At 41.0% G+C, this 27,821-nt stretch overlaps 1 protein-coding gene across 2 annotated transcripts in view; it reads right to left on the bottom strand.

The window, feature by feature from the left end:
• The window catches only part of LOC110975478 (vesicular glutamate transporter 1-like), an 80,005-nt gene extending 56,786 nt beyond the window's left edge, over positions 1–23,219 (bottom strand). The window contains exon 1 of one of the 2 annotated variants that reach the window (XM_022228010.2): positions 22,664–23,219. In XM_022228010.2, coding sequence (XP_022083702.1) covers positions 22,664–22,755 — 92 coding nt within the window. In that variant the 5' untranslated portion in view covers positions 22,756–23,219. The remainder of the gene's footprint in view (positions 1–22,663) is intronic. The other variant, XM_022228011.2, reaches the window with a different exon arrangement.
• Positions 23,220–27,821: the final 4,602 nt, after the last annotated feature.

The raw sequence follows: 27,821 nt of genomic DNA, 5'->3' as shown, positions 1-27,821 counted from the left end.
GGTAGAAGACAGAAAAGAAGACGGTATAGGTTCCATTTCGGCTAACAGCATACTGCTCCCGATAACCGTACCGGAATAATACAATGAAACTTTGATAAATAAAGTCTGGATACATTCCATTAGTTTCCAATCAAATATCATATAATGAACAACTGTCATTTCTGAACTAATATTGCAAAACGGGAACAGTACCTTTATTTGCCTTATCATTTCTATCCATCAACGTCGTACATTTAACCGTAAGGCACTCTGACAGATGAAAGAAAATTACAACCCACTTTACCGTTTTTAAGGCTTTTTACGATCGATCAATTAGGGTATGGGAACTAACCTAACAGAAATATATAAAACAATACTAACAAAAACGAAAGAAACAAAGGAGTCGCTCAACGTCACTGAAGCTCATAATAAGCATCATGAAATCAGCAACTAACCATGTGGAATAAATGGGAACAAAAGAAACGTGAGCTAAGCAGTAAGTACACTGCTCAGACAGCATTTCCTTTAAAAGCCCGCCAAAGTACTGGTATTCATAAAACTCCCAAAACGATCGCCTAATATGTTCGATCTACCCACGCTGAAAGCAAGGACAAACAGTGAAGTCAGAGGGGAAAAAGCAAATAATTATCTTTCTTTACTGAAACACCCGACCAAGTGTACTTCTCAAAATCACTCCCCCCCCCGTTCTTCGTCCTCTTTTTGCTTTCTTGCCGGAGCTAAGTGGGGGACACCTCTCTGACCGACGGCTGGGTTGAGTTACAGCCGATCAATGACCGGTGTGTTCGCTTAATCGATCTGTGATCGGAAGTAGCTTTCCTCGACACATTACAGAGCAGGGGGGCTTTCTATCCGTTGATGAGCTGAGGTGCCGAGAAGGCACCTTTTCAAGCTTTACGGAGACGATGTGATCTCGGCGCAGTCATGAAGTGCTTTTTGTGGGGGCGTTTTGAGGCGGACTTGGCGGCGGCAAAGGCACGCAGCATGCATGCACATACCACGATTTTATCGCGAACAGCTCCTGTAACCTTTGAATTAAATCTTAGATGTGAGTTGTCCCAGAGTCCACAGAGTCACGAAAGATCTATGATCCTATAGGGCAAAGGAGCACGGGACACGTTTTGGTTTAAATAAAGCGAAGATTTCATGTTAAAGTCGCCCTAAGATGATAGTTGATACCCTAAACCAAAGTAGTCCGATTAAATCATTTATAAAATGAATAACAAGGGATAGCTGGGGAAATAGGGTAATAGACAGCGAGTGAATTCGGGTGCAGTATCGAACTGCAATACTGCATCACGTTTGTGGAAAGCTCACGATGATCTTACATGGCGTTTAATTCGTAAAAACCAGTCTTAGTAGCCAAGGTCCAAACACCACGGTCCTAACATTACCGACAAATTTTGTCGGCAATATCACCCAAAATTTCTCCTGAAAGTTTGCTGCATCCCATCAGCGCGTTTTTGGGTGATATGAATTGCAGTAGTTTATTGTAACCTTTCTTCGTTACAAACCTCTAGAAAATCTCCTCACTGGTATAAAAATTCAGATTTCATGGTCTATAAAATGACTCGAAGAGTCATATTTAAAATCCCACCAAGAGTTCTACGCCATTCACCTAAAGTCTGTTTTAAGACGAAATCACTGCTTGTCAGAGACAAGAACCGACATCCAACCTTGAGACTTTCCTTATCTCGCGGCTTCGGAGAAACACAACTCATAAGTCAAATTTGAAACTCTTGTCGTGAATGTCGCGTTATCATGTCATCTTAAGTCCCGGAGGCCCTACTCTGTATTTGCCTAAAAGCAGATAAGCCAGACGTGCTCCTTACACTTCCGATAAACCTACAGTTAATGCACGAAGAGGACCGTGCCAGACTTAACCATTACATTTCATTGCCAAAGTATGGGAAGAAAAATCCGGAGTTTCATTGATGAGATGAAGGCTTCCCTTAAACAAAACCAGGTAGCTGGCCAGAAAACGGAGAGGAAACCAGCAGCTACAGACGTCTTGATTCAATTCTCCCAAACCAATAGCTCATTTCTGTTTCTTATTCATAGTAAGTTCTGCTCGCACGGGTGTTAGTAACTCTCCTTTCTTATCAAGATTTTTTCAAGACTTTTCGCAAACCTGAAAAAAAAAATTACAAGGCTTGAGAATAATTTAGGGTATTTAAGGCGTTTTTTCTAGACCATTTGGTACTGGTACAATGCACATATTAGGGGACGTAGAACCTTATTTCCCACGGACGCGTGTGAATGAATTACCAGACACGTTATTCTGTAATTTTCCAGGTGCTTTTTACATGGGTATCATATGGTCACTTCAATTCTGTCTCCAAATTAACTCGGGAATCTGACTTTGGCATTTTTTGGAATGTGATTTATGGTTATATTTGAATTCGTTCTTTGCGACAATTTTGGCTCGTGTTGCCAGTTAATAGGGGGAAATAAATTCAGTTTTTTATGGGCTTATTGATTTATTGATTTAGTTTATTCACCTGAAAGTTTAAAAAAAGTTAACGTCAAACATGTCCAGGCTTATGCAATCGCCTGTGCGGAGGCAATGTCATTGTTTTGAAATTTCCTGCTCTTCTTGTTAGAAGAAATGAAATGCTTACTTTCTCTCGTGTGCTCCCGACTTTGCTTCGATACAGACATACATATTACACAGGAAAAAGGAATAAAATACCAAATGTCTTTCTTTAAAGAAATCAGTAACAAAAATTCTTTGCCTCAATTTCATCGCGACAAACAGGGAAATGCAATACGAACAAGGAAAGTGACATTAACTTAAACCAAAACCCTGCGTTGCCGAAACATTTCGAAAGGATTTGAATTCAAAATCTCAGAAAACTAAAATCACAGATATGCTGCTTCAGTCGCACGCTATTTTTCACGCATGCGTGTTGCGCTAGGTGTGCAGGCAACCCATTTGAATAAATTACCAATTTTCATGCAGTTAAGTGTAACTCAGTCTCCTAAAAAAAGCAAACACTGAATTCACCTCCCAGTTTCTTTCCACGTGGCATGCTTTCTAAAATGAGTCTGTTTGGGTACGAGACGGCCGAACGCTCGCTGTCAAAATTGTTGTCAATAATTAATGTCAAGGCGACGGCTTTAGGGGCTATAGATAAAGTGCTCTGATAAAATTTCTTGACAAGTGACGCAGAAATAAGGTTATTTGGGGTCAGGTTTTGCTTTTACAAACTTAAATTGCCTAATGGGATAGCGTAGTGGCAATAAAGCAGACTTTGAAAGAGAAATAATAACCTAAAGATATGAAGCTGTCAACCTCAAAGCAGATTGTATTGTGCAACGCCGTTATAATGTGTTCACTCAAATCCGAATGGGAGATTTGATTTACAGTGATGTAAAATTCGTTTTGAAAAAAAAATCAGCAGTAACTTACGTCACGGACGAATTGGAAAAGAACATTTCGGCAAAAAGAAACGTTTGCCTAAATGAATGTTTAATAGATAATAATTTGTTAAAGGATCCAACAAAGTAAATCTGATGGCAATTTTTTCAGCAATGTCGCTGTAGAGTAGATCAGAGAGACCAAACTTAGCTCATCACTCAGTTGGGCATCCTGATAACAATGGACAATGTGGGTGAAAATCCTGGCGTCGTCCTATTGATTTCCACTGTGCAAGAGCCTTCTCAAGAACTTTAAAGTCGAAGGTGGCTCCGACTTCTTACTCTTTTCGTTAGGCTGCGTCACACCTGTATCATGGTGTATTCTCGCCCCAAAGAACGGGACTTTCAAGAAAGGGGTGTTGAGGTTGATGTAGCCTCTTTCAAGCCTACCATCCATCCACTTCACATCACATTACCAAGCCAAGATCTGGCGAAATTCAAAATGTCAGACTAAGCGCACTGCAATATGTGTGCCTTTAACGGCTGTGAGTTGGCAAAGTACATGAGAGATACCTGCAAAGACGGCCTTTGATGTACTCTGACCAGGTATGGCTGTGAAGCGCTGAATATAGTGGCAATTGGCCTTTCCTTGTATCACATAGTAAGTACATTAAAGTTCCCTACACGGATTAAAGGCCCGGTGGTTTCAGACCTATTTGTAACTAACAAATCCTTGAACGTTGTACGTAACATTTGGTAATTTGACATCAGTGAAGAGTTTTTAATCTTTGGCACATTTTCATGTTGTAAAATGTATTCGAAAGTTACTAGTCGACGAATTCCAATAAGAATAGGGTTAAATTCATAAAAAGCTCGTCCGTAAAAAAAAAATCAGAGAGCTCCGTTCTTGAGAAACATGACAATAAACATGCATTGATGTTTCCGCGTCAATGGGCTCTAAATGAACCCTCTGCCTGCCTTTTGCGAATGTGATGTGGAAATCTGATCTCCAGCAATAAAGGTGCTTGTCAAGTGAACGATAAGAAGGGCAGGCGCACGGTAGGCATCAGCGAGTTATCAGCCATCACCAACATTGACAGCCAGCCCCGGAATGACGCGGAGGCCCCGTGATAACTGTAATTGTCTCAAAATTGGCACAGTAGCTGGGTTGACTTCCCCCGACTCCGGACGGAAAGGAGCAGGGGGTTGGCAGCTGACAGCTGCTTATTCATATGGATGTTCAGATCATAGTAGTCAGGCAATATCCGACAAGGAAGAAGAGCAAAGCAAAGCAAAGCAAAAACACATGAGGAAAAATGTCGTTCATAGAGACATAGGAATAAGTCTTTCAATTCAGCACTTGATAACCCACTGAAAAAAATATATTTCTGGTAAAATTATTTGCATGGTGAACATTCTGTAAAGTCCATTCGGATGTTGGAGAATGTAATAGTACACAGTCTTTCAAAAAGACGGTTTAGAGTCTTTGAAATGTGGTGCAACATGCATACAATATTTATGCATAAAAGTGTTAGGTATAATATGTGTCCGTAGTGCACGAGGTGTGCTGCACATTGACATTGACATAATACACGCATAGTTTAATAGAGATATGGTTCTCTCCTGGGAACAACGAGTGCAATCATGCAGCATATTATAGACGACCAAGAAAAGATTACGGAATTATAAGACACTTATCGAAGAAAACGTTAGCAGACATTTTCCTCTGCTTTCGTCTCACATTAAATGAAAAAGAAAACACATTTTGCAATTCCTTGATACGTATAGAACAAGAAATCACGACTCCTAAAATCGAATTTAAGACCACTCTGACAAAAGTCCTGCACAATGTCATTGTTTGTGCACGGAGCTGGAGAGGACACGAGGATTTCTTCAAAAGCAGGCATGTACCTTGAGCAAACTGTGCCAGAAATGACGTGTTTGCCCCGGGCGTGTGTGCAAGCGTGCTCCCCTTTAGGCACGGCGGGTTTCCTTGTGTGGCATTCGTATTTGCCGTTTTACTGCTAAGTTTACTCTGTGCATTGCGCGGAAGCTTCGTTCTTTCCTGTGCTGCGCAAAACAGCAATTGACAGTGAAATGCAATACTCTGCCAACAGTAAAGCAGGTGCCCACATAAAAACTGCATCATCGCGACGTTTTAATGTCTGAATTATGCAGAGTGTTCGTGGATACTTGAAGCATATCAGGAAAAACTGTGACTTGCGTTTAGGAGAATTTTGCTTACGTGAGGTGTGGCTTAGGGAAATCCAGTGTCAGCGTTCCAGGATGGCAGTGACCACGGGAAGTATTCACGTACCCTTTTGAGCTATGTTTAGGTTCAGTCAGGACAGAGTGAAATTTTCAAGAGTCCTGAGTAATTGGCGTCGGGGTTAGGATAACTTGCTTGGGCTACCTGTATATTACTTTCGCAGATGGGCCACATGAAAGATAACTCAAATGTGTTGAGGTTGTGGACTGAGAGATTAAGCAAAGCTGAGGGCAAACCAAGTAATGTTTCCAGAGATTTAGTGTGCGACCTGAGTGAGGTAGCAGAGCTTTTGGAAGGTATTGCTGTACAAATAAGGAGGCCTGACGTTTCGAATCACATTCTTTGTCCCCAGTAGAGAACCATGTCTCTCTAAACCTATCTGTCTCGTTTGCCTTTGAGAAAGATTCTGCTAAGATCGAAACATTAGGCCCTCCATATTTTGTGATTTGTATTTTAGGTCACTGTAGTCAGCAAACAGTTTGCAGCAGTTTTGTATTACATATGTTCTGGTATATCTAAAGTACAGTGAGATTCGAAATGCTCAGGACAGTTTAACTGAGCTAAGACACATTCTATAATAGGGACTAGATTAAGTAAGGCCACACGTAGGTGGCAGGATGCTGAGGAAAGTTGAGGTAAAGTGACGAGGGATGGGGTGAAGTTTTAGTATGTTGTGTGAGAAACGCTGAAGTGTCCTGTTGGCTCACGCGCAGTGGCGCTTTGCTGAAGTGAGGTTATGTCACTCCATGCTAAATTGATTGAGATAAATTGGGGGCTGAATCTTCCCTACTCAATTTTGTTTTGTTTTTTGAATGCCTATACTGTGTACAGACAGGTAAATGTCAGTAAGCCAAGGCCTAAGAATGATAACAAAACAGTACGTAATTTACAGCAACAAATTCCCCCGTTCGTGTCTCATTGCAATGCAATCCTCGGAAATCATTAAGGTGACTGGACTGAGCCCAATAACAAACACGCACACACATGATACTCTACAGTTACAAGAAAAATCGATTCTAACCGCATTTATTGAGTCGTTAGGGACGAAATTGCAGTATCGATTTCTCGAGCGAAAGTACCGTGAGCCTGATTTCCCTAATGTCATCGTAATGGACCCAGTCTTAACACAGATAGCACGGAAGGAGCATGTGCTGGCAAGGGCTTGACTTACAAAATAGCTGGGCAACACGATGGAAGTCTTTTAAAATACCCCGTTAGGTTTAACATTTTAAAGGTACAAACTTCGCTTCTTCAAGTAATCGTCAATACATTTACATACACAACCCCAACTTTCATGTCATTAGCGTGGCTATTGGTTACGCTATTACAATCAGATCTCAGATTTGATTTTTTTATTCTTTTTAACAATTATGTTCTATTGATATGTAATCTTTTGCAGGAATTCTCAAGTAACAGTAGTAAGCGAGATATGTCAGTTCAGTCGGTTATATAATTACGTAGGCCTATACAAACTTGTTTTAGTGAGAATTATAAAGATTTTTCTTTTCCAACATTAAGACATCAGACCTCATTAAATTTTCGGTGTTAGCTAAGATTGACGATTCGATAAGGTGTATTGTATATTCTTTGCCATTATTTATTCAAAGCTTTTACGCCGCTAAAAAAAATTAGTAAATGCCACAAAGAGAGGTATGAGCCCGTGTGACGTCATACAATTAAAAATTCAAGGGTATGTCATGAAGGACAGCCGCATAATGAATGTTGGTCTATGAAATCTCGAATTACAGCAAGCAAATCACTGACACGAATGCCAGAATTATCGTTACAGCCAGATGAAAAGTTCATGTCTTTGACTGTACGTACCCTGGAGCTATAAATTGTTTTCATTCGTTTTCAAAATACTCACACGCCAGCTGCTATGATTACGATGTATTGAGGAGGAATGGACTTTCAAGGTTTTTGATTCAACCGTTTCGTACGTGAACCACGCTGGCTTCAATGAAGTTTTTGTCATGCGAAAACAGAGAGGCAGAAGAGAGAAAAGAGTGTTTTTCTTCGCATCTCTCCAGATTGTTTACTTATCATTTTCCTCAAACTCCTTGTGCAAGGGAGCCAGTCTGTCTGCTCGCCAAGAGTTGAAAAGTTTGCAGTGCGCTTGCGCACTTCCGGTCGGTTGCCAGGGCAGACTTGCCTTGCTGAAGCGGTTGTCACTCCATACATGTGCCATTTATTGTAGGCTGAAGATCGGTACACAAAGCGAATATCCGCTTCAGCGCATCCGGTTGCTTATGAATGACAAATTTAGAGTAGCCTTTAGTCTCATTTCGACCCTCTTGAGGGTTGCCATTATTTTGGTATTCAATTGCAACTTGATTTCGCTATTTATAATTTATTAATCTGACTCCGTATATATGTCAAAACGTAACACACGACATGTTCTGAAGGACCGTCCAATGAGCCTCTATTACTATTCAGCATAAAAACCAAGAAACGACCGAAACACAAAAAAGCAAAGCAAAATAACAAAAACAAAACCTGCTGGGGCGTATGCCTGGAACTGAAAAGGTTTACCTAAAAAACTGTGACCAGAAGGCCTTCTATTCCAATACTTCTAGCTGAAAACACAAAACTAAACAAGGTTTAGGGGGAGCGGGTTAGTCTAGCGGTTCTTTCCTCGCTTTGCAACAATGAGGCCCTGGTTTGAGTCCCGGCTTGGCCCAGTCTTTAAGTGCATTTGGTTTCTAGTCCATACTCGCTCGCGCAGGTTTTCTCCGGATACTCCGGTTTCCTCCTGCCTCTAAAACTGGACCTTCTTCCTAACTCCTTAATGTGATGCTGATTAATAAAGTGTATAGATAAACGCACAGTTATTGGCGCAAATAGCCCGAGTGGCTGAAAGTGCCATTAAAACAAAACATTAACATAACCATAGAGTTCTTGTATGTTTCTAGAAGTAGCACTGTGAATGGAGCATTCCATCAAAAGCAAGTGGTCCAACTTTCTTTGAACAGTTTGCTGATTAATAAAGTGTATAGATAAACGTACAGTTATTGGCGCAAATAGCCTGAGTGGCTGAAAGTGCCATTAAAAAAAACAAGAACAACAACCTAAACAAGATTTAAAGAAAAATAAACCATAAATAAAATCTGCATGAAACTCCCCGCTTGAATAGTTCGTTAGCAAGTCTACAACACATACAAATGGAAATACAAAACAACAGAAAACAAACTGACAAAACAGAGAACAGTAAATAATCCATTAATTTTATTTACTTACATGTATTTTAACTGAATCTAAGTATATGGCACGACTTACATGAGACGCAAGTACAATAAATACTTTTAAGATGTTTTTAAGGCTTATCTTGAGATCCGTAAGTCACAAATGTTATAGGCGAAATGCCCTTACTTACGAAGTTTGTACAGACGTTGTGTGAGTCTTTTTCGTCCAACTCATTAGCAAAGATCTGTATCCTGATTGAAGATTTTATGCCATTTTAAATGTGCTTCTAAGACAGAATTTTTGCGACTGATATAAAGCAATATGCCAGGTTCAACCAAACTCCACTTGAAAATACAGGGCCTTTTTAATATGGTGGATCAAAGTTCTCCAGTATGAATTATTTTAATCTCATAGAAAAACGACGGAGATTTATAAAATTTATCCAATTTAAGGCTGATAACTTCGTAGTTCTCTCAACCCACCTTGTAACTAATACTGTGATACTTGAGAAAGCAGTCTTGGTTCGTCCATTCTGCATTGACAGCGTCAACATTGCTGGTCATTCAACTTATCTTTTAGGGCAGAGAGATTCCATAGCCTTCCCACTTGATTTCCTATTCCCCAGGCGCTTCCGTGTCCCTTGGGAAAAGAAGCGCGAAAAAGGGCCTTTTGAACGGGAGCTGGAGAGCGAATGGTGCTTTCGAATTACAGACCATGCTCCCCTTTTGTTCGGCAGGCCACGGTGGTCGGGAGACGGTCTTTTCATCGATACTCTCGCGCGGATAGAGTTTTTCATTTGCTGGAAATTTGCGCTGGAAACGAAAATAAACAGGACCGCAATTGATCAAACATCCCCCATGTCTTTGTGCACATCTCGTCTCGATATTGAAGATTAAGTTTTTGGAATAGGCATGGCCGATTCAATGAACAAAACTTTATCGGTCTATTGGTCTGAACCTTCAAACAAACCAAAACAATACCAGAGTAAATGATGAAATGGTGTTCGCAGTTTAAGTTCAGCAGTAAATTATTACAAAAAACTGGTAATCAATATTTTGAAAGGCTAATCATTACATGAGATTCTTTTCTACAAAATGCAACGGCATCTCCTTAATCTGATTAGAATATCTTATAAATCGGATGTGTCATGACATTATTTATTCCAGCAGCCCAGCCGTGGAATGTGTGATCAACGTTTTTCATTCTTATCCCGTGGGAACCGGGGACAGTTGAGCCACCTGATACCATGCCCCCCGACTCATTTCACGGTCTTTCTTATGCATGACGTTTTCACAAGTATTCTACAACAGAACACGGATACGGGTAGCCATTCCTCTACCACTGAGAAGCACAATTGTGGGAAAGGAAAACGATGCCCATTTTTCAGTGAGCAACATGGTATTTGCGTAGCCTACGCTGTCCAAGTGCATTGCGCGCGGTCGATTCAGAAAAAAAAGCCAACAGGAAAACAGAATGGGTAATATCTGTACGCATAATTCGCTGATACTTCTTATGATTAAGTCTTGTGACATCCTCATGGGTTTTGTATGCAGAGGCCTTTTACCACGCAGCTTGAGACACACTGTAATAACCAGGCCTTTTCCCCTGCCAAACAATTACCCAGCGTAAATGGAGGTATCCTAACAAGGCTTTTGGGTCCTTTGGACTAAGCAAACTCACAGGTTGAAGCTACTCCTTAATTAACAAGTCAATCCATTTTCCTTCAGTGTTCAATTAAGGGTCAATTTTGATGGGTAATGTGTGGCCGAGTGTTGCTGTATTAAAATGTCTACCCGGGAAAAGCCGAGATCCCAGAGCAAATGAAGACTAATGCGACTGCACGGAGAGCCGGAAGCACAAGGGCACAAATATCAATCGGTTTACGCAGAATGCTATGGTAACACACTCAATAACTAGGCCTGCATTAAATAAAAAACTAAGCTGATCACCATAAACCTTGACTCGTCACATGTGAAAACGTGTGGAAAACCTGACAATCCCCCTGCTCATTGCTATTTTTAAAGGCCTTCATCTAAAGGTTGCAAGACCCCTAAAACCTACACCAACCATGCAAGGGTCTTATTTTGTATGTATGGTTAAGGATGAAACAGAGATTAAGTGACTTCATCAACGGTTATACAACTACATGTAGGGCCTCCCTTGTACGAACAAATATCCCGAATCCCCTCCCAGCAATGTACCCAGGATCTGTTCCTGCTACATCATTAACATGGCATTCGACTGAAGTAAGAACCCAAAGAAACAAGCCACAATATGAAAAGGCTATCCTGTTTTGGTCATTCTTCTTTCTTAGATTATTATTATTTCAACGCAACTTCGTCCATAAAAAGTTGTTTGGCGAGGAAGTGCCTTGTTTTGACAGGCAGTGTGACGTAATCACAGGTTTTCAATGCCTCTACTCACTGCAACCCCACACAATATGAGTTCTTTGAGGCTGCAGTGATTTCATGGTTAGTCGGGTACCCCTAGGTCTACCGTTTTACAACTAGAAAGGTGAAGTTGCTAAGCCTTAAGTTGTGGGGAAAACATGAGAAATTGTTCTTGACTTGACAGGTACTTGTGATTGAATTTTCCAAGCCTGCTGGCTGTTTGCTCGAACTGTATTCTCCAGCCGTGTATTCCAAGTGTCTCTGCAGACCCCGAGAAAAAATTTAGATTAATCTTTCATGGGTCTGTGAAGCGTCAGAAAGCCGAAGCTTTCAGACTGCAAAGATCCCTCGAATGGGCGCTCGATATTCCTTCCATTAGGCGAATGGGGCACCGACGCTCGACTGAGTACAATAACAATAAAGGCAGGGGGTGTTTTGAAGCTTCGGCTACTTGCTAGGAATCCATGTAAAAGGGATGTTATGAGATTGGGCTGGGCTTTGAAAAAGGTTGCAGGTTCGATTTCAGCGACGTGACTTTATTATTTTCCTTTTTACTTAAGAGCGGTGAACGTATCCGTTCAAAGGACGAGAATGCCTCTCGGCTGACTTGGTACAAGATGTGATCAGTTTTTCCCCCCCTGGTTTGCTCTTTCACGGGTATTCCAGCCTCTTCGTCCTAATGGAGAGCTTTCCTAAAAGGTGACAATGCACAAATCATTGGTAGGATTTCAAATTCAGAAAAGGCTGGGATTGAAGATTCAGAAGAAAGGCAATACATGAGCTTTGAAGCTCTTCATGGTAAAGGTGGTAAGTTAGTTGTAGAGGTTTGCGGTAGGACCATGCAAGGATATCTCGTTTGTGAGTATGTGTCGTTCTCCACCAGTTCTTTTCAGAACCACGCATGCTCATAAAGGAGATATCCTTGCATGGTCCTACCACAAACCTCTACAACTAACTAACGCAAACCTCTTTATAACTCAAAAGCATTATAATAAACTCAAGTTTCAATCAAATATTTACATTAATGTATCCAGATGATAATTGTGAAAATTTCACCCTAAAAAGTTCCAAAAAATTCAAAATATTCCCCGTTTGGCATCAAATTGATTATGCCGTCTATTTTCGGGGGAAAACGCCGGCAATTAACACACCAAGCCCCAAAGGATGCCTGAATATTTTCAGACATTTATGAAATATTTTTAGTTGCAAGAAAGGCGGACCTTAGAAAAGTCATCGCCTGGACACCCTCCCCCCAAAAAACAGCCACACCCTTCCCAACCTGACCCGAGCCAGGTCCGACTAAATCTACGAGGAATCTCTCTGATGCAGGTGCTTGAGTGATAAAAAATGAATTACAGAAAGCCGTCAGTCTTGCACTGAAAAGTAAGACAAGAGAAACAAAAGGCAGGAAAAAACCCGGCATAATAAATTCCGATTTAGAGAACGACTGTACCCCGACACGTGACATTATTTTGCAGGGCAATATTTACCCGAAGAAGGTCGAACATCAACTGCACTGCTTGGCATTTATTGCCCATCCGTTGGGTAATTGAACCCTTATTTGTTGAACGAAGAGACATTTTCCAACTTTGTTTTACTGAATTTCTTTTTGGGGGGGGTTTAGTTTGGTTTGATTTGGTTTGTTTTTACAGTGCTTGCGTTATGTTGGCATTGGACATACGATAATGGGAAATGTGACACAAACGCAGGTATTCTTTGTCTCGGGTTTCTCCTAGATACTTGTTATGGATGGCGATTGAGACAGCGACATCTGTAACTCTCACAACTTGACAAGATCCAACAGTGATTATTTTGCGGTTTGAGTGTTTGTAGAAGTTGTCATCATCGTACCAGGTTTGAATAATTAGTCCGATCTTTCCAAACATGAACTTCTATACTATTTCAAATAATTATAGAGTTTATGGGGAAAATTGAGAAGCTATTAAGTGGGCCAATAGTTACTGGTTACGGTAAGCGCGTGGTGAATCGTATGTTAATCTCTATTAAAGGGAACTCAAACTGGTAGAGTTGTGCCGCTTTGTAAGAAAACCCGTGAATTTCCCCAAAGCTCCCGGATACCATACAGCATGCAGTTCGTAACGAACAACGAACATTTTACATCACCCCTGAGAAACATCCCACCAAGAGTGGCAGTGCCTGCGTGGTTGTAATGCACGCTTGAGCTTTTACACGTTGTCAATGACGCGTATGGGCCAGTGGTAAGCTTGGTGTACCGTCAGATTCTTGTCTTGCCCCTTTTCAAAATCTTTCTTCGTCTGGCTTTGAAGATGTCGCTTTTGGCGTCACAGAATTAAACCTCCCCCTAACGAACCTCTACATCTCTGACCTCGCTCCCATGGTGTTTGCAGTACGCTCTCCGCTATCTGCCTTCACCCTGGAGTGCAAATCTTCTTCCTGTACCCTTATTCCATGCAACAACAGCCAGAAAACGATTCATTACGTGTATTTGGTGCTTAAAATTCACATATATACTATTTTTCAGGTTTTCTGTGAATCAATATGTCTATTTCCCTTTTAAATGCCCCGTCTTCTCTACAGTTTTATTAGCATTAAGAAAAAAGTGTGATTCTGCATATTGGTTGGGTGAGATTCTGACCTTTTAACTGTGAAAAAAATATCGTACTCCTCGGCACAACAGGCTGTGGAGAATTGAGCCCGTTTTATGCAGAAACTGCAAAACGACCGCTGAGTGAAAGCATGGTTAGGCGCTAGGCCAAGGGTGAAGGAAGGTAGCGGGAAGCGTACTACACACACAGGGACGAGGTCGCTACGTCTCGGGCCAGAGCCGCCATCACGCCTGAGGACATTTTATCTCCGGCATTGATGTAACTAAGCATTTATTGAATTGAAAATAACAAGAGTACACGTATCACACAGCTGCCTCAATGACAAAAAAATAATAATAATAGGGACTACCTCATTTTTTTCAATAATGCCTGTGCAAATCAGTATTCATTATGGTGGCTGTTACCTCTTTAAATCGCGGCAAGCCGTATTGTTTCTTTTTTTGGGGGGGGGGCTACAAAAGGTTTGCTCAACTTCTTAATGCAAGTCTTTCTTGAGAAACAAGACACAAGAAGTTTGTTGTTACGTACTTTTCTCCAAAGAGGGAACGAAAACATGAAGACTTTAAAAAACCATGGTTCTTAACAAAAAGGATGTTATGAAGTAGATTGATGATTTGAGTCAAAAGGAACTTCTTTAATAATGTCCACCGATCTATAATCAACAAAAAATCTACCCAGTATTGAAAAGTGTTGGAGTAGACGCAATAACAAGGAATATTTCCACAGTTACTTGCCACAAAACCGAACTTTGAAAATCATTCTAGAGATTTTCTCATACACTGAATTAAAGTCCATTTGTCATTCATTTTTTTTGCAATCGGTTCTTTCGATCTTTCGAGTTTACAAAGTTACTCAAAATCTAAAGATGGGTGCTTAAGAACAAACTTGTTGAAACTCCGGCCAAGTGGAAGCTGTACATTCCGAAAAAAAGTTTATACTGCGATTTCGATTTGAGATCGAAAACTGCTGAGTCGTGTTTTGAATTCGGGCTATCACTTCAGTCCAAATATGCGATATCACTCAACTGAACCAAAGTAGTGCTTTCACTAGAATAGACAGTAAAAATTAGGAGACACGGTCCAAAGCACGGAGTGAATAGTGTTGTTCAGTTTGTGATCGAACGCTGACCATGTAACTGTATTTATATCCTTATGGTTGACCTGAAGCAGGAGATTTCTCTTGTGCAAGTGAGCTCAACGTGGTTTTGTACTCGTTGACAAGAGGATACTAGTGCCCTTGGTGAGTATAAAACTCTATTCGTTCATACATTTCCGATTTATTTCCAAGAGTAGCCCAGTCTATCCCAAACAGAATTTCTTCATGGCATCAGGAGAAATGATCCCTGATAAGCTTTTTGTAGGAATACCTTCGAGATGAGAAGAGAATAATTATATGAGCTAGCTACACTTTGGAAGCTGAATCAGACCAAGTCAAGCTGGTTTACAATTCGGTGTAGACTAAAACAAAATTTTAGCAATTAATAATGTGAAAAACCTTAGAATATCCCAGAATACTACCGATTTTAGAATCTGAATGTATTTATAAGTTCTTGCTATGATACTCGTATATCTCTTGATATATTTCGTAAGGCTTCGGCTTGATTTTGGATTGTTTACACCCAAGAACACTAATTCCAGGAAATCTCCAAGAATGCCTTAGGAATGTAGAATAAGCTACACATACAATAAGACTAAATCAAGTGTTTAAATTTGTTCCCGAATCACCCTGACAATTTTGAATTTTGCCGAAAATTGTCCGGGTCCTTCCCGATCTTTCATGATAATTCACCCAATCAGCAGAATAATCCCAAGGCAACAAAAACCACCACCCAACCACTCAAGAATGGCTATCCCTGCCGATTCGGCTCGAAAATTAGGAACGTGTCAACCTGACTTTAGGTCTGAATGCACATTCACATCAACTGTTACAGTTTATTACAAGGGACGCATGGAACCGCAGCGAGGTTGCGGGTTTTCACAAAAGAAATGAATATCAAAATGGGACTTCTGCATTTAATTTATTTTGTTTTCTCCGTTGAGGTTAAGGTCCAGGATTCGACAGTTTCACAACGACATGCAAGTATACTTAATCCCCATTCTTTTTCAAGATTGACGTGTAAGTGAAATGAAAACAGATACGAAGAGACAGTCTGCATTTGTTGAAAATGGCTTTCCAGTTTGTTCTCTTACATTAAGATCACATTTAAGTTGTGCAGAATAATTCGGGGCTTGACGCTTGTGTCTCTTCTAAAAGTACATGTTTCAGCTGCCTCGGTACCATTTTTACTCAGGATATTATCGGATGCTGTGTAATACAGCGAAGACAAGCGTGTGCACTGAGCACGAGGTGATACACTCAACATTTTGGGGTTTTTGACATGTTTATGACATGGCCTATCAATGACTACAACAAATGGTATGATGTAATATTTTCACCGATGTCGCCACCATGGTGTCTAGCTGTACGGTTCAATTATCAATACGTTCTCCTATCCAAACCTAAACTTTTGGATATATCGGTTTCAGAATAGCCCACTGCATGTGTGACCGGGACTCCATATATCGAAGGATAAAAACCAAACAAAATAAAGCATATTTCTGGCATCTGTAGATAATCCACAGAAATTTATACCCACATTCAAATTCTGAATACCATCCAGAGACCTTAAACATTTGGAATTAAACAAAATCTGCAATTTTAAAGCCTGTCAGAGCGGTATTTTCAATAATGGATTGTAAATATTTGCCAAATTGGGCGGGGCTACCAAGACAGCAGAGGGAAGCTCGTCGGCAGCCGAGTAGTGTATGCCTAAATGGGCCAGCTTCACCTGTCGCTAATTCCATCCCCATTAATGAACGCATCAATTAGGCCGCGTGTTTGTACACGGCGCCTATGATTGCGCCTAGTTCTCAAGTAATTGCTATGCAGTATGATAATTACTAAACCGGGTCAGGCTGGGATGTTCACAGCTTGATTCGATTACACCTTCGGAAAATAAATAGTGGTATTCTGAAAAAGGTCCAACAGCACTGAACAAAACCCTGCGTTTAACTTCCATAAAACAGGTGATTTCCCTGGTCAGGTGTTGTAACAAGAGATCGAAAGAATCACCTGCGATACTCACTGTGCTTGTTTTGTTCGGATATGATGTCGCTACTCTGATAAAAAATGGCTGTTATTGTAAACAACCACAGAGCAAATACGTCATGTGAGACTTTACTGAAACTCATGCGACGACACAATATAAAATCATACTCATGTCGGTGGCATAAGGAACACGAGCGAATCCATTATTGTGTCAACAGGGCGGGTGAAAACCAGATATCAACTAGGCACAAAAGTCATCGTGCAAAAGGGGAAAAATCCAAAAACAGTGGGCCTAATTTAAAACCCCAGACAGCGAGAGCTGGGAATATTTCCCAAGCTTGCTGCGGAGCGTGTTTGGGCTGGTGAACAAGCATTGCTCAAATACAAGATAAAAGGAAATAACGACCTACTGCAAGATGTACGGTACGCTTCTGTGAGCTGATTAAAAGTGGCCGAGGAAAGGAAAGAAATTTTATTCAGAAAAAAAAACCACTCTGGGGCCTTCTCCCCAGTGCATGCAGCCATTAATTATGGATAGGGCATTTCAAACGCAATCTATCTTTGAGAGGAGATAACACAGCACTTGATACGACTTTGTACCCTCCCTCCAACCGGTAGATCTCCGTGTTAAGGAAACAGCGCGAACAGGCATTTAGCAATTAAAATCTAATTTACACCTAATGTAGAGTGGAGGAAACTGAAAACAGTCAAGTAGAGGTTACACAATGAATTCGTACTAGCCACACTAAGACGCCTTCCTTGGCCTTCGCGATGATCGATAAAAGCTGGTGCCAGGTAAGGGGAAAGTCACAATTTACTGGAAGTTCGTTCAGTGGTGTCGCGTTCCCCAACAAGAAAAGACCCCGATGAATGTCAAAATTACAAGGGGGAAAGCGCTTATATCATGCGCCATTTTTCATTTGTTGTCATACCCTTTTCCTTATCTTTATTGAATGGAATGGACGAAAGGCAGTTGGGAGGCGTGCGGGGTTGTCTGATTGTGAAGTGGTCCTACTTAAAATGGCGACGGTTCAGCGCTCTCAAGATCCGTCTTTAGGATTTTCCTGTGATAACAAATGATGAATTGCAGCCAAAATACACATTGCGTTGAAGCATTTTCGTCAGGTTTCGTACAACGTCACGTACACTACGCCATTTATACATGATCCAGCATTCAATTCAAAGGCAGTATCAGTAAAATAGTCATTATTATTAAATTCATGGGGTTATGTTACTCTCCAATTTGAGGGTACTTGTGTATGTGAATTTAAATGAAAAAAGAAACAAAACTAAAAAGCAAAGCAAATCAGAAAAAAGTAATCACCTGAGTTAATCAGATATACCCCTGGATAGCTCTCAGACGAAGAGGTTAATTTTAACAGCTTTATCAAAGAGGTGATGAAATCACAATAGTAATAGGAAATTTAGAAAATACATTGTGAACTGCGTAATTAAAAACAGATTAAATAAAAATCCTGAGCTTTGGCATCCAACATTAACCTGCACTATATAAACTTAATTGACTGAATGCGTCAACATTTGTTTAATTTGGCTCATTTTTTTTGAAAACGTATATTTTAACTCGTCTGTTTTTTGTGTCCTTGTACATCTTGGAGTGGCTGCACTCAAAGCTTATTGGCACCGCCCGAGACCCGTTATTAAAGCGAATCTTATTAAGTACAGAGCTGTATGTACATCTAAGAGAAACAGCCCTGGCCGTTTGTCTTACTGAATTTCCGGAACTTAATCGAAATGCGGACCCCAGCAGATATCCGTTGATTTGTCTACCTTCCGCGACGTTTGTTCTGATAATGGTAAACGAGTCCAGCGGTGAATATCATGCATCATTGCTTTCAGGAAGATTTCCATATCTATTTTCTTTGCCTGCATTCAAAGTCGTAGGGTTTGCTTATTTGAATTTTATCCTAGTTTTATTTTGTCAGCCATTTACAATGAAAAGAATCCTTGAGGCAAGATGTCAGAACGTATAATATCAGTATGTACGTCAAACTTCTCTTTAGCTGCTTAATTATGAACCGAGTCGAGCCAAGTTACACCAAGCCAAGCCAAGCCAAGCCATGCCAAGCCAAGCCAAGCCATGCTAGGTCATACCAAGCCATACTCAGTCAAACCAAGCCATGTCAGACAAAGCCGAGCCATGCCAAGCCATGCCAAGCCATGCCAAGCCATGCCAAGCCTAGCCAAGCCATGCTGAGCAGAGCAAAGCCAAGCCAAACCAAGCCAAGCCATGCCAAGCCAAGCCAAGCCAAACCAAGCCAAGCCATGCCAAGCCAAGCCAAGCCAAGCCATGCTAGGTCATACCAAGCCATACTCAGTTAAACCAAGCCATGTCAGACAAAGCCGAGTCATGCCAAGCCATGCTAAGCCATGCCAAGCCAAGCTATGCCATGCCATGCCAAACCATGCCAAGCAAAGCAAAGAACACCAAAGCTTTCCTCAAGACTTGTAACCATGGATATAGCTAGTGTCTGACAATCCACCACACCCGAGAGGCATTCCATGACCTCTAGGAACTTGAATCGGTGTCGGAAAATTTTATGATTACAAATTCAAATTCATTTGGTACACCTGTGCACACGCATTTGCCGAGTAAGATAGGTCTTCGTTTCGTGTGCTATCACGTAAACCAGGGGATGTCCGTTTTTTGCAAAGCTATTTTTCAACGCAATGCGGAGAACTATCATTCACCTCATCAGAAGTCAGCTAATAAAAACAGACGATCAGGCACCGCACTCCAGTCGGCTATCGAGGTTTAACTCGTCTCATTTGGCTGCATAGCCAAAATGCCTTCACCGCAGGGACACCTGTTGAATGCACTGCCTTGACAAAAGCTATACCTAGCAGTACTTCAGGAAATACTCTATCACATCAGCCAAAAAAATATAAAACACCAATAATGTTTTTCCAGTTTACTTGAGACGATTTTCTTCAGCTGTTTCCGTGAAAAGTAATGGCTGGCGTCTGGTAATGTTAAATTTCCTTTTATACTGCGTGGAAACTGTTTTGAAAAAACCCAGAGACGGGCAACCTGGTTCGTGTAGTGACTCCAACGCCAGGACTGGTCATCTATATGAATTTGTCGCAAAGTGATAGGTACACTAACTTGCTGAGTGACTATTGAAAGTTCGTTGGCGGCAAATGCAACTTTTTCGCGTTCTGCTATTGTTTTTGTCATTTGAGCATACGCCCGCAAGCTGAAATGTCTTCTAGTGGATTCACTTGCCTGTTCAGTGCAAGAGTTCAATCTGAACAATGAGTTGGGAGGATACTTTAAGTTTATCAAACAGTGGTGTGATATTATTCGATCACTGTTCTCCTTAACGTCGTCCACAGGTAAGAGACATAGTTTCTGACGTGAAATAGGGTTATCAGTCAACAAAGTTTATAGGGAGAGGCATGTTTTGTGGAATCCCCGTGAAAGAATAAATAATATGTCAAAATCAAGATTGTGTTTCCTTATTGTGGAATAAAACAAGATATAAGCTAATATTATTTCATGATACGTAAATGTAAATTGAGAGGTTGCCTTTCATTGGTTCTCTTGATAAATTTTAAAATAGGCCTACTCCATCGATTGACGCGTTCCAAAAACTGAAATTGAAAAGGAAACCCTCTGTTCCTTAAAACCAACCGCAGATATGGGCTGTCAACTGTCGACTGTTGATATTCAGCCATGTTTATAAAAACACTAAATAATATCGTTAAAAAATGAAATGATCCTGACAAGATAAGTCTATTTTGGGTAAACCATTTATGGAATGCAAATGGACGGCCAATTTGGCTTTCAGACGGCATTTTCTGAGCTGTGATGAAATCTGGGAGCCGAACTTCGCATTTCGCTGCATAAACGTAAAGACATCCTTACGTTACTGCCGGTGATGACTGCGTGTCTATTATGCACTTTTAACCGAGCACTGGACCCATGAACACTGCTCTTTTGCACGCGACCTGCCTGTCATCAGCCTTTTCAATGAGGACAAAAAATAACTGTGCCAGTTCACACACAAAACCATGATCGTTACAGAGTCAATAAAAAAAATCAACAACTCGATTCTCTACTCCGATTTTCCATCATCGATTCAAAAAAGTAATAAAAAATACTTCAATAACTATCAGCACGTTGGGGGTTAAGTTGAGTGAGTTACGGTAATTCTGTAGGCAGCGACATTAGATCAAAGAGAAGCGGAGACGTTTTTTCAAGACCTAACTATGCTTCTAACACATTACAGTGACAAAGAATTAGTAGCAGAATTAACTATTCAACATACTAAGAAACGATATGTTCCAGTTAGTCTTAAAACCAGCCTGTGCACCGTTTTGAAGAACGCACTACCAATCCTAAGCATTGTAAAATGATAATGATGCATTTTTCCCTGTCCACAAATATCGAAATTTGAGTCCAATGTTCGGAGCATTTCTGCTGTTGTATTCAATTTCTAATGCGTGCTTATACACAGCACAGTTTATAAATAATTTAAAGTGTCATGGATCAGAGATGCTATCGTGTATGTACACGGCAAAGCAGATTCACAACGGTACGTCTGGTCGTATTCTATGGAAATGTCCTAACTTTCACAACAACAAGGGGGGGGGACAAAGTATTTGACCAGTCTGTGAAGTATGCCTCTTCATGCATAAGCTTTTTTTGTATGAAAGAAAGGCGTTGTTGTTCTTTGGCGCGATACAAAACCATAAATGAAAGGTTGAACGCAAAGCTGTGAGAGAGAAAAGTCGTCAACTGTCACGGTGATCTTTTATATGTCACATGCTCCAACCTTTAATTAGGCACAACTACTGAAATACCTCCTTTTGCTGGGGCACCATCCCAATGACACTATTGTCCAGAGCGCTAACATTCCGCCATTCTCATTCGACATAAAGTGGACTTTTCTAGTTTGAAAATTCCATTAGTGCCGGCGACCATTTAGACCCGGTTTGAAAAGGGCCCCCCGGTAGCCCACCCTGTATAATGCCTGCCCGGTATTCAGGCTACTCCAGGCCGGTATCAGGCCTGTCTGCACATCAGCATTTCAAAGTCCCTGAAGAAAGGCTTCCCCCACCATGCTTCCACAGATGAATAGGGGTCTGAGTGGATGAGTGTAAACATTGTATAGAGCTGAAGGATTAAAAACTACAGGTATGTTCCTTCTGGGATAGATGACATATACCAATATTTGAAAATAAGAGTACTTGCAACAGGGCGAGCTTACCGGGGGGCCCTTTTCAAACCGGTCGCCGGCCCTTACTTTCTTACCAGCAATTTTGACTCTTGCTATACTAAGCATTTAAGCAGCTTTTCCTCACCAAGACTTGCATTTAAAGCTTGAAATATTATCAATATTATTAGTATTATTTTAATTTCCAAATTGAAACTTCCCGGTGAGGACAAACACTAAAAGTTTCTCGTACGGCAGCGACAGTTCCCTTCCTTTAACGGTATAGTTATCTTTTTAAACTGAAAAATCGACTTTCGTTAATGTGTCCTGAGCGCTGGTGGTGGGGCCCGGGATAACAAATGAGGCTTTGTCCCTAGACCTTAAGCCAGCGACACAGTTTTTGCTGCTGCTCAAAGATTCGAATAGTTTGAAATCAGTTTGTGCTTGGTTTAGCGCGTCTCCTTATTTTTTCCTGATATACTTGCTAAATTCATCTTGAATATCTTTGCTGTAGCAAATTCAGCGGTGCTTCGAATAACGGAGAAAACCAAAGAAGTTTGGTTTGCCCCTCCCTCGGTTAAAGTAAAGATGTAACAAACAAACATCTCCTACCTATTCATTGAAATGTTCACATAGTCCTTGGCCTCGCCTCCCTTCCTGAGCATAGAATCTTTCAGCTGCCACAAGGTACTCATCTTTGACATGATGCCGCCAAGAGCCCGTCAGTTCTTGCGTGTCCCGTGGAATTAAAACAAGATACGATGTGGAGTTAGGGGCATGCGACGCCTAGTCGGTGAACTTGACCAGTATGTTGGTTATTGCACTCCGATAGCTAGCGACATCGGCGATCTCGTCACACGCACATGCGGAATAGACAACGCGTCGTGCGTGGCAAGTTGGTTATTGTACTCCGATACCTGACGAGTTCAGCGATGTCATACACACCCACCCACACACACACCGAAAAGACAACAGCAAGTGGCGACGTGAAAGAGAACTGCGCACTGACGTCTCTGTATAGCCAATGAACGCCTCCACTGGCTCAGTCACAGATTCCATGTGCCGTAGCCCGCTTATCTGCGCGCGCTGTTGTTGGTAGTGTGGGGTGTTACAGATGGGTGGTCAAGCACTTCAGGTCAAACGTGAAGTAGGGCGAATTTTCTGTGGAAAGGTGTATCAGCTGCGTTTTACTGGCCCAAAATGAAAATACAAACACCGCCTCTCATTTTCAACGGAGCAAAATATTTAAACACCCCCCAAAAATTATAATAATAATAAAACAAATTCTTGATCGGACGTGTTCGTTTTAGTTACAAACAAGAGTTACTCCGGCAAAATGGATATCTGGTTTGATGACATCACAGAATTTTCATGCATGTCATTGGAAATAAAAATGGTCTCATCATAGAGCAAAATAACATCTTTGAATTAGAAGTACATTAAATGACGAAAACAAAAGGGAAAACTGATCATATCGAAACTTTCCCTTCAATAACTTCGGGGATAATTGCGTCATTAGTTAATTTTGTGTCTTTAATCCACGGCAGTATCGGAAACAAATTTAAAATGTGAAACAATAAATGTCTTTAATGTGCCCAAGAGGACGCCCTTCCATTCCATGACGTCAGTAATCCATTCATAGGGCTCCAGAGTACCGCTCTCAACCATTAAGTAATTTTGTTTAATCAAATAGATTAATAGAAAAACCTTTTCGTTTTGGAGTTATCATCCATAATCTGTGGAGAAACGACCTTTTTACATATAAATTTGGCATACATAGGCATACTTTGCCATGCTGGCAAAATCAGCCCGTTGAAAATACAGAGACACACATTTCAACGTCATTTTCATTCAGGTTCTGCGGAATTGTTCACTTTTCACACTAAATTCGTTATAGCTTCTTTTTGCTCCTCTAGATGGGTTTGAAAACTACGAAATCAAAACTTTTCAAAGAATCTCTCATCAAAAAGACAGGAATAATTGAGAGACATAAAAAAACCATGTCACAAATTTATTAATGGCGAACGGAAGTATGGAGAAGACAGACAAGCAGACAAACAAATACCCAGCCCTAAATAAATAAAAAGAAACAAAAAACAAAACGAAAAACCCGCACCAAAACTCAGCTATAACCTTCCAGCAACAGGTAGCCCTAATCCCTTACGTTCGTAGAAAAATTCTCTTAAACCTAATTTTCTTAATAAACTGTTTGTGTGACCATTGCAATGTTCGCGTGGTTCCATTCTGATTACGTTTGTCTTTATCAATTTATGTCCGGCTCAAAATTTGCTCTTGGGTTTGTACGTTTGTCACATTTTTGGCTCTTTGATAAAATTTCTAGAAACGATTTTTTTTTCAATCTTATAAATTAAAATCGTATATCCACCGTTAGCAAGCCAAAATAGGGAAAAGTAAATGGCTTTTCGTTATTACAAAAACGGAAACAACCAAAAGTTAATATTCTATGGGTATCAGTTCCTGCAAAGGTCTTGCAGCATTGCGTGGGCGTTTAGTCAGAACGGAGAGAAAACGTCCCACCGAAAGAGAAACTAATTTGAGGCTTTACCTCGCCCAAAATATGCACCTCAAGCAGATCGTCAAGAAAACCAGACACCCCAAGTGCGTACCACTCCTGTATCACAGAGATCAAACCAGCCTACTACAATGCACTTTACAAACACCTAATTTCCATTCACTTTATTCCCCATTACCTGAAACAAATGCTAATCCAATTATGCCGGGGACATGGCGGAATATTCATACCGGAAAAGGTGTTACTGACACGTTGGCTTGTCTTCATATTGCGCGACGAAGCGGCGGGGCTTGTGGCAATTTTCCGAGTGGATTCCAAAGACCATGAGGCGAAGCAACCCAGTGTTTTAATATTTCTTGGACCGAGATATTGTCATATCCGGCGAAGCGCTCACTCACTCTAGCTCAGGGGTTGTCAGGGGGTTATGATCAGGCCCCTCGCGATTATTAAAAGGGTATTATGGGGATCTTTCTTCTACAGAATGACAACAAAACTGGCAAAAAAAAGCCGGAGGAAAAGAGAACACTAACCCAGATTCTGAAACATTGCCGTCGCCATCCACTGTGACAAGGTTCAGGACGGACGTGTTAAACTGTGTGAAGCCGATCTTAAACAAAGTGCACTATTTTTTTTTACCTTGGGGCTGGCTTTTGGATAATTTTTTGTTGTTCTAAAGGTGCAACAAACACTTCTTACCCTCACACAAAATCCTACTTCTCGTTGAGAATTAAACTTAAAATATATTACGCAGGCTGGGTCCAGTTTAGGAAAACTCTTACAGAAGGTGCAATACCACGTGATCTAAATAATGGCTAATTCCAAGATCAGGCTTATAGCTAGGCTTGTGTGGGCAAGGAAGTTTTGGAAGGTAAGATATAGTTCCCTACAGTTCACGTGGCAACCTCTACACGATAGAAGTATTTAAACCAAAATACCCAAACAAAATAATAATGATAATTTGTTCATTTTTAAAGTGCAACTTTCATACAGATATGTTCAAATGCGCTGTACAGTGAAGACATTAAACGTGGACGAGACTAAGGCCTGAAGGGGGCCTCACGCACCCACCAAAAGGCACACATCCACCCACATCTGTAGAAAGAACCAGTTACATTTTACTCAGAGAAGAAATTTCTGGGTAAAACCCATGGAATCAGGTAGAGACTGAAAACCCAATCTACGTGTGGACCCCTGCAGCCGGGAGTCAAATCCGGGCCGTAGAGGTGACAGGCGAAGCAATGTATACCATGTATAGAATAAGATTAAGACCAACATCAGAGAGAGACCCAATTATGACTAAGAAAAACGCCCGCGATGATTCAACGGCAGAGATACGGAGATAGATAGTGATTGGGGTAAATACAGGCGGGGACGAGGGGTGGAAGCAAGACCCCAGACCGGAGATAATCATCACCACACCGCGGATTGATCGGAGTTGCTATAAAGCTTTGGCATCCATCGGCAACAGCGCGTATGGGATGCTAGGAGTTCCTTTATAGACCCCCAACTACCGAGGGGAATTACGAAGCTTCAATTATTTCATGAATAATCATTGTCCCTAGCTACAGAGACATCCCAGCACGGTCCCAGGCTATCCTCCCCGACTGCTTTCCTGATAACAGCAATTTCATAATTAATTGTTGGCCTAGGGTCTTTGTATGGCACGTGCCGTCCGAAGGTCTGCTTCTGTTCATGCTCGCGATTGTCTTCTACTCAATGTGCCTTCCTCTTCCCAATAATCATGGGGGAATGACTAGATGTCATAGCACTCTTGCTGCTAATGAGATGGTGAGGAAATTAGGATCATGGTTTACCGAATCTGCCAGCATGCTCGCGTATAACTACCATCCAGTTTTATGATGATGAAAAGGTCTGATTTTCTCGTACGTCTGTCGGAAAAGAATTGCTCACCCAAGTGATATCTTCCACTATCCCCATGAAAGGAATGCCTTTCCTTCGATCAGGGCTGCAGACATGATTGGTTTTCTTTCAAAGTGAAGTGAGAAAATGCGCCTGGATATGAGCATTTTTCCAGTGTGTTACTGTATCTCCACCAGGGTAAGACCAAGACCTAGCGCTAGTCATTAATCTTGAATGCAGCCATGCAGAGACTGATGGTCATCAGTTTAAAGTAGCGTGGCGGATTCTGTGCACTTGTGTTCACGGTAGTCTGGGTACCAAATCCGATGATTCCGACTATTCTCGTCAAATCAAGGGTCCAATATCACCCTTTGCCCACGTGACCGAAAATGGAGGAATTCATCCAGTTTCCAAAAATAGCTGAAATAACTCATCTCGTCCATATTCGAATAGCGTCGTTGATGTTCGGGAATTTCTGACCGAGTCTGTAAGCTTCATGAAATTCATGATTGTCTAATGAGTCGCGTTCGGGCTATTCTTGCACATTTGCTTATGTTTTTCATTGTTTTTCCGGACCTTTCGGATGTTCCAACCAGCAGCTTCGTTTGATATTTTCATGTAATATATAACAGTACATAACGCCATCTCAGCCCAGAGTTGAAAACAAAACTTAGGTCCCGATCTCAAAGTCCTAAAATTTGCATATTTCTCATTCCGACGTGACGTCGGACCCACAAAATGTTTAAAATTGGATGATGTAGGACAAGACTTACCAGCATTTGAAGTCTATATGATAACCACATTCACTAATAATTGTGCATAGTTTTGGCATATGACAGTATTCATTCATATAAAACTGCAGGTACATGGAATAATATGTTAATACTCTTATGGTCGTGCATAATTATTAACGTTCCAAATACACGTACAGTATTAAAATATGAGCTTTGATTGCCATTCTCCGAGCTTTACTGAAAGCGTCACCACCACTGCATGAATGACTGGGAAACTCATGTAAATGTATTTTGCCGTTTGTACATTTTCAGTATGTCAGAAACATTAAAAAGACAGAATTACAGAAGAAATACCAGAAACAACCTTATTGGACTATGTGAATGAACCCTTCAAGCCATTTAAAGCTATCTTAAACCCATTCCATCCTTACTAGAAAATGATGCAATTTATTGACAACCTGTTCTTTTTTTCAGCTAATATATTTGTAAGCAACCAGTAATGCGAGGTTGTAACTTTTTTGGACTCTCCTCAGTCCCCTGGGATTGGATTTCAGCCAAACAGACTTGGCTTCGAAGATGCCGTCCAAGGGTGAGACGATCTGCACTGAACAGGTGTAGTGTCATTTCACGCTGTATTAGCAAT

Source organism: Acanthaster planci, linkage group LG20 (genome assembly GCF_054643075.1).
Source record: "Acanthaster planci isolate LZ-2023a linkage group LG20, COTS_SCS, whole genome shotgun sequence".
Lineage (NCBI taxonomy): Eukaryota > Metazoa > Echinodermata > Asteroidea > Valvatida > Acanthasteridae > Acanthaster > Acanthaster planci.
This window is presented reverse-complemented; position numbering and strand designations above follow the sequence as displayed.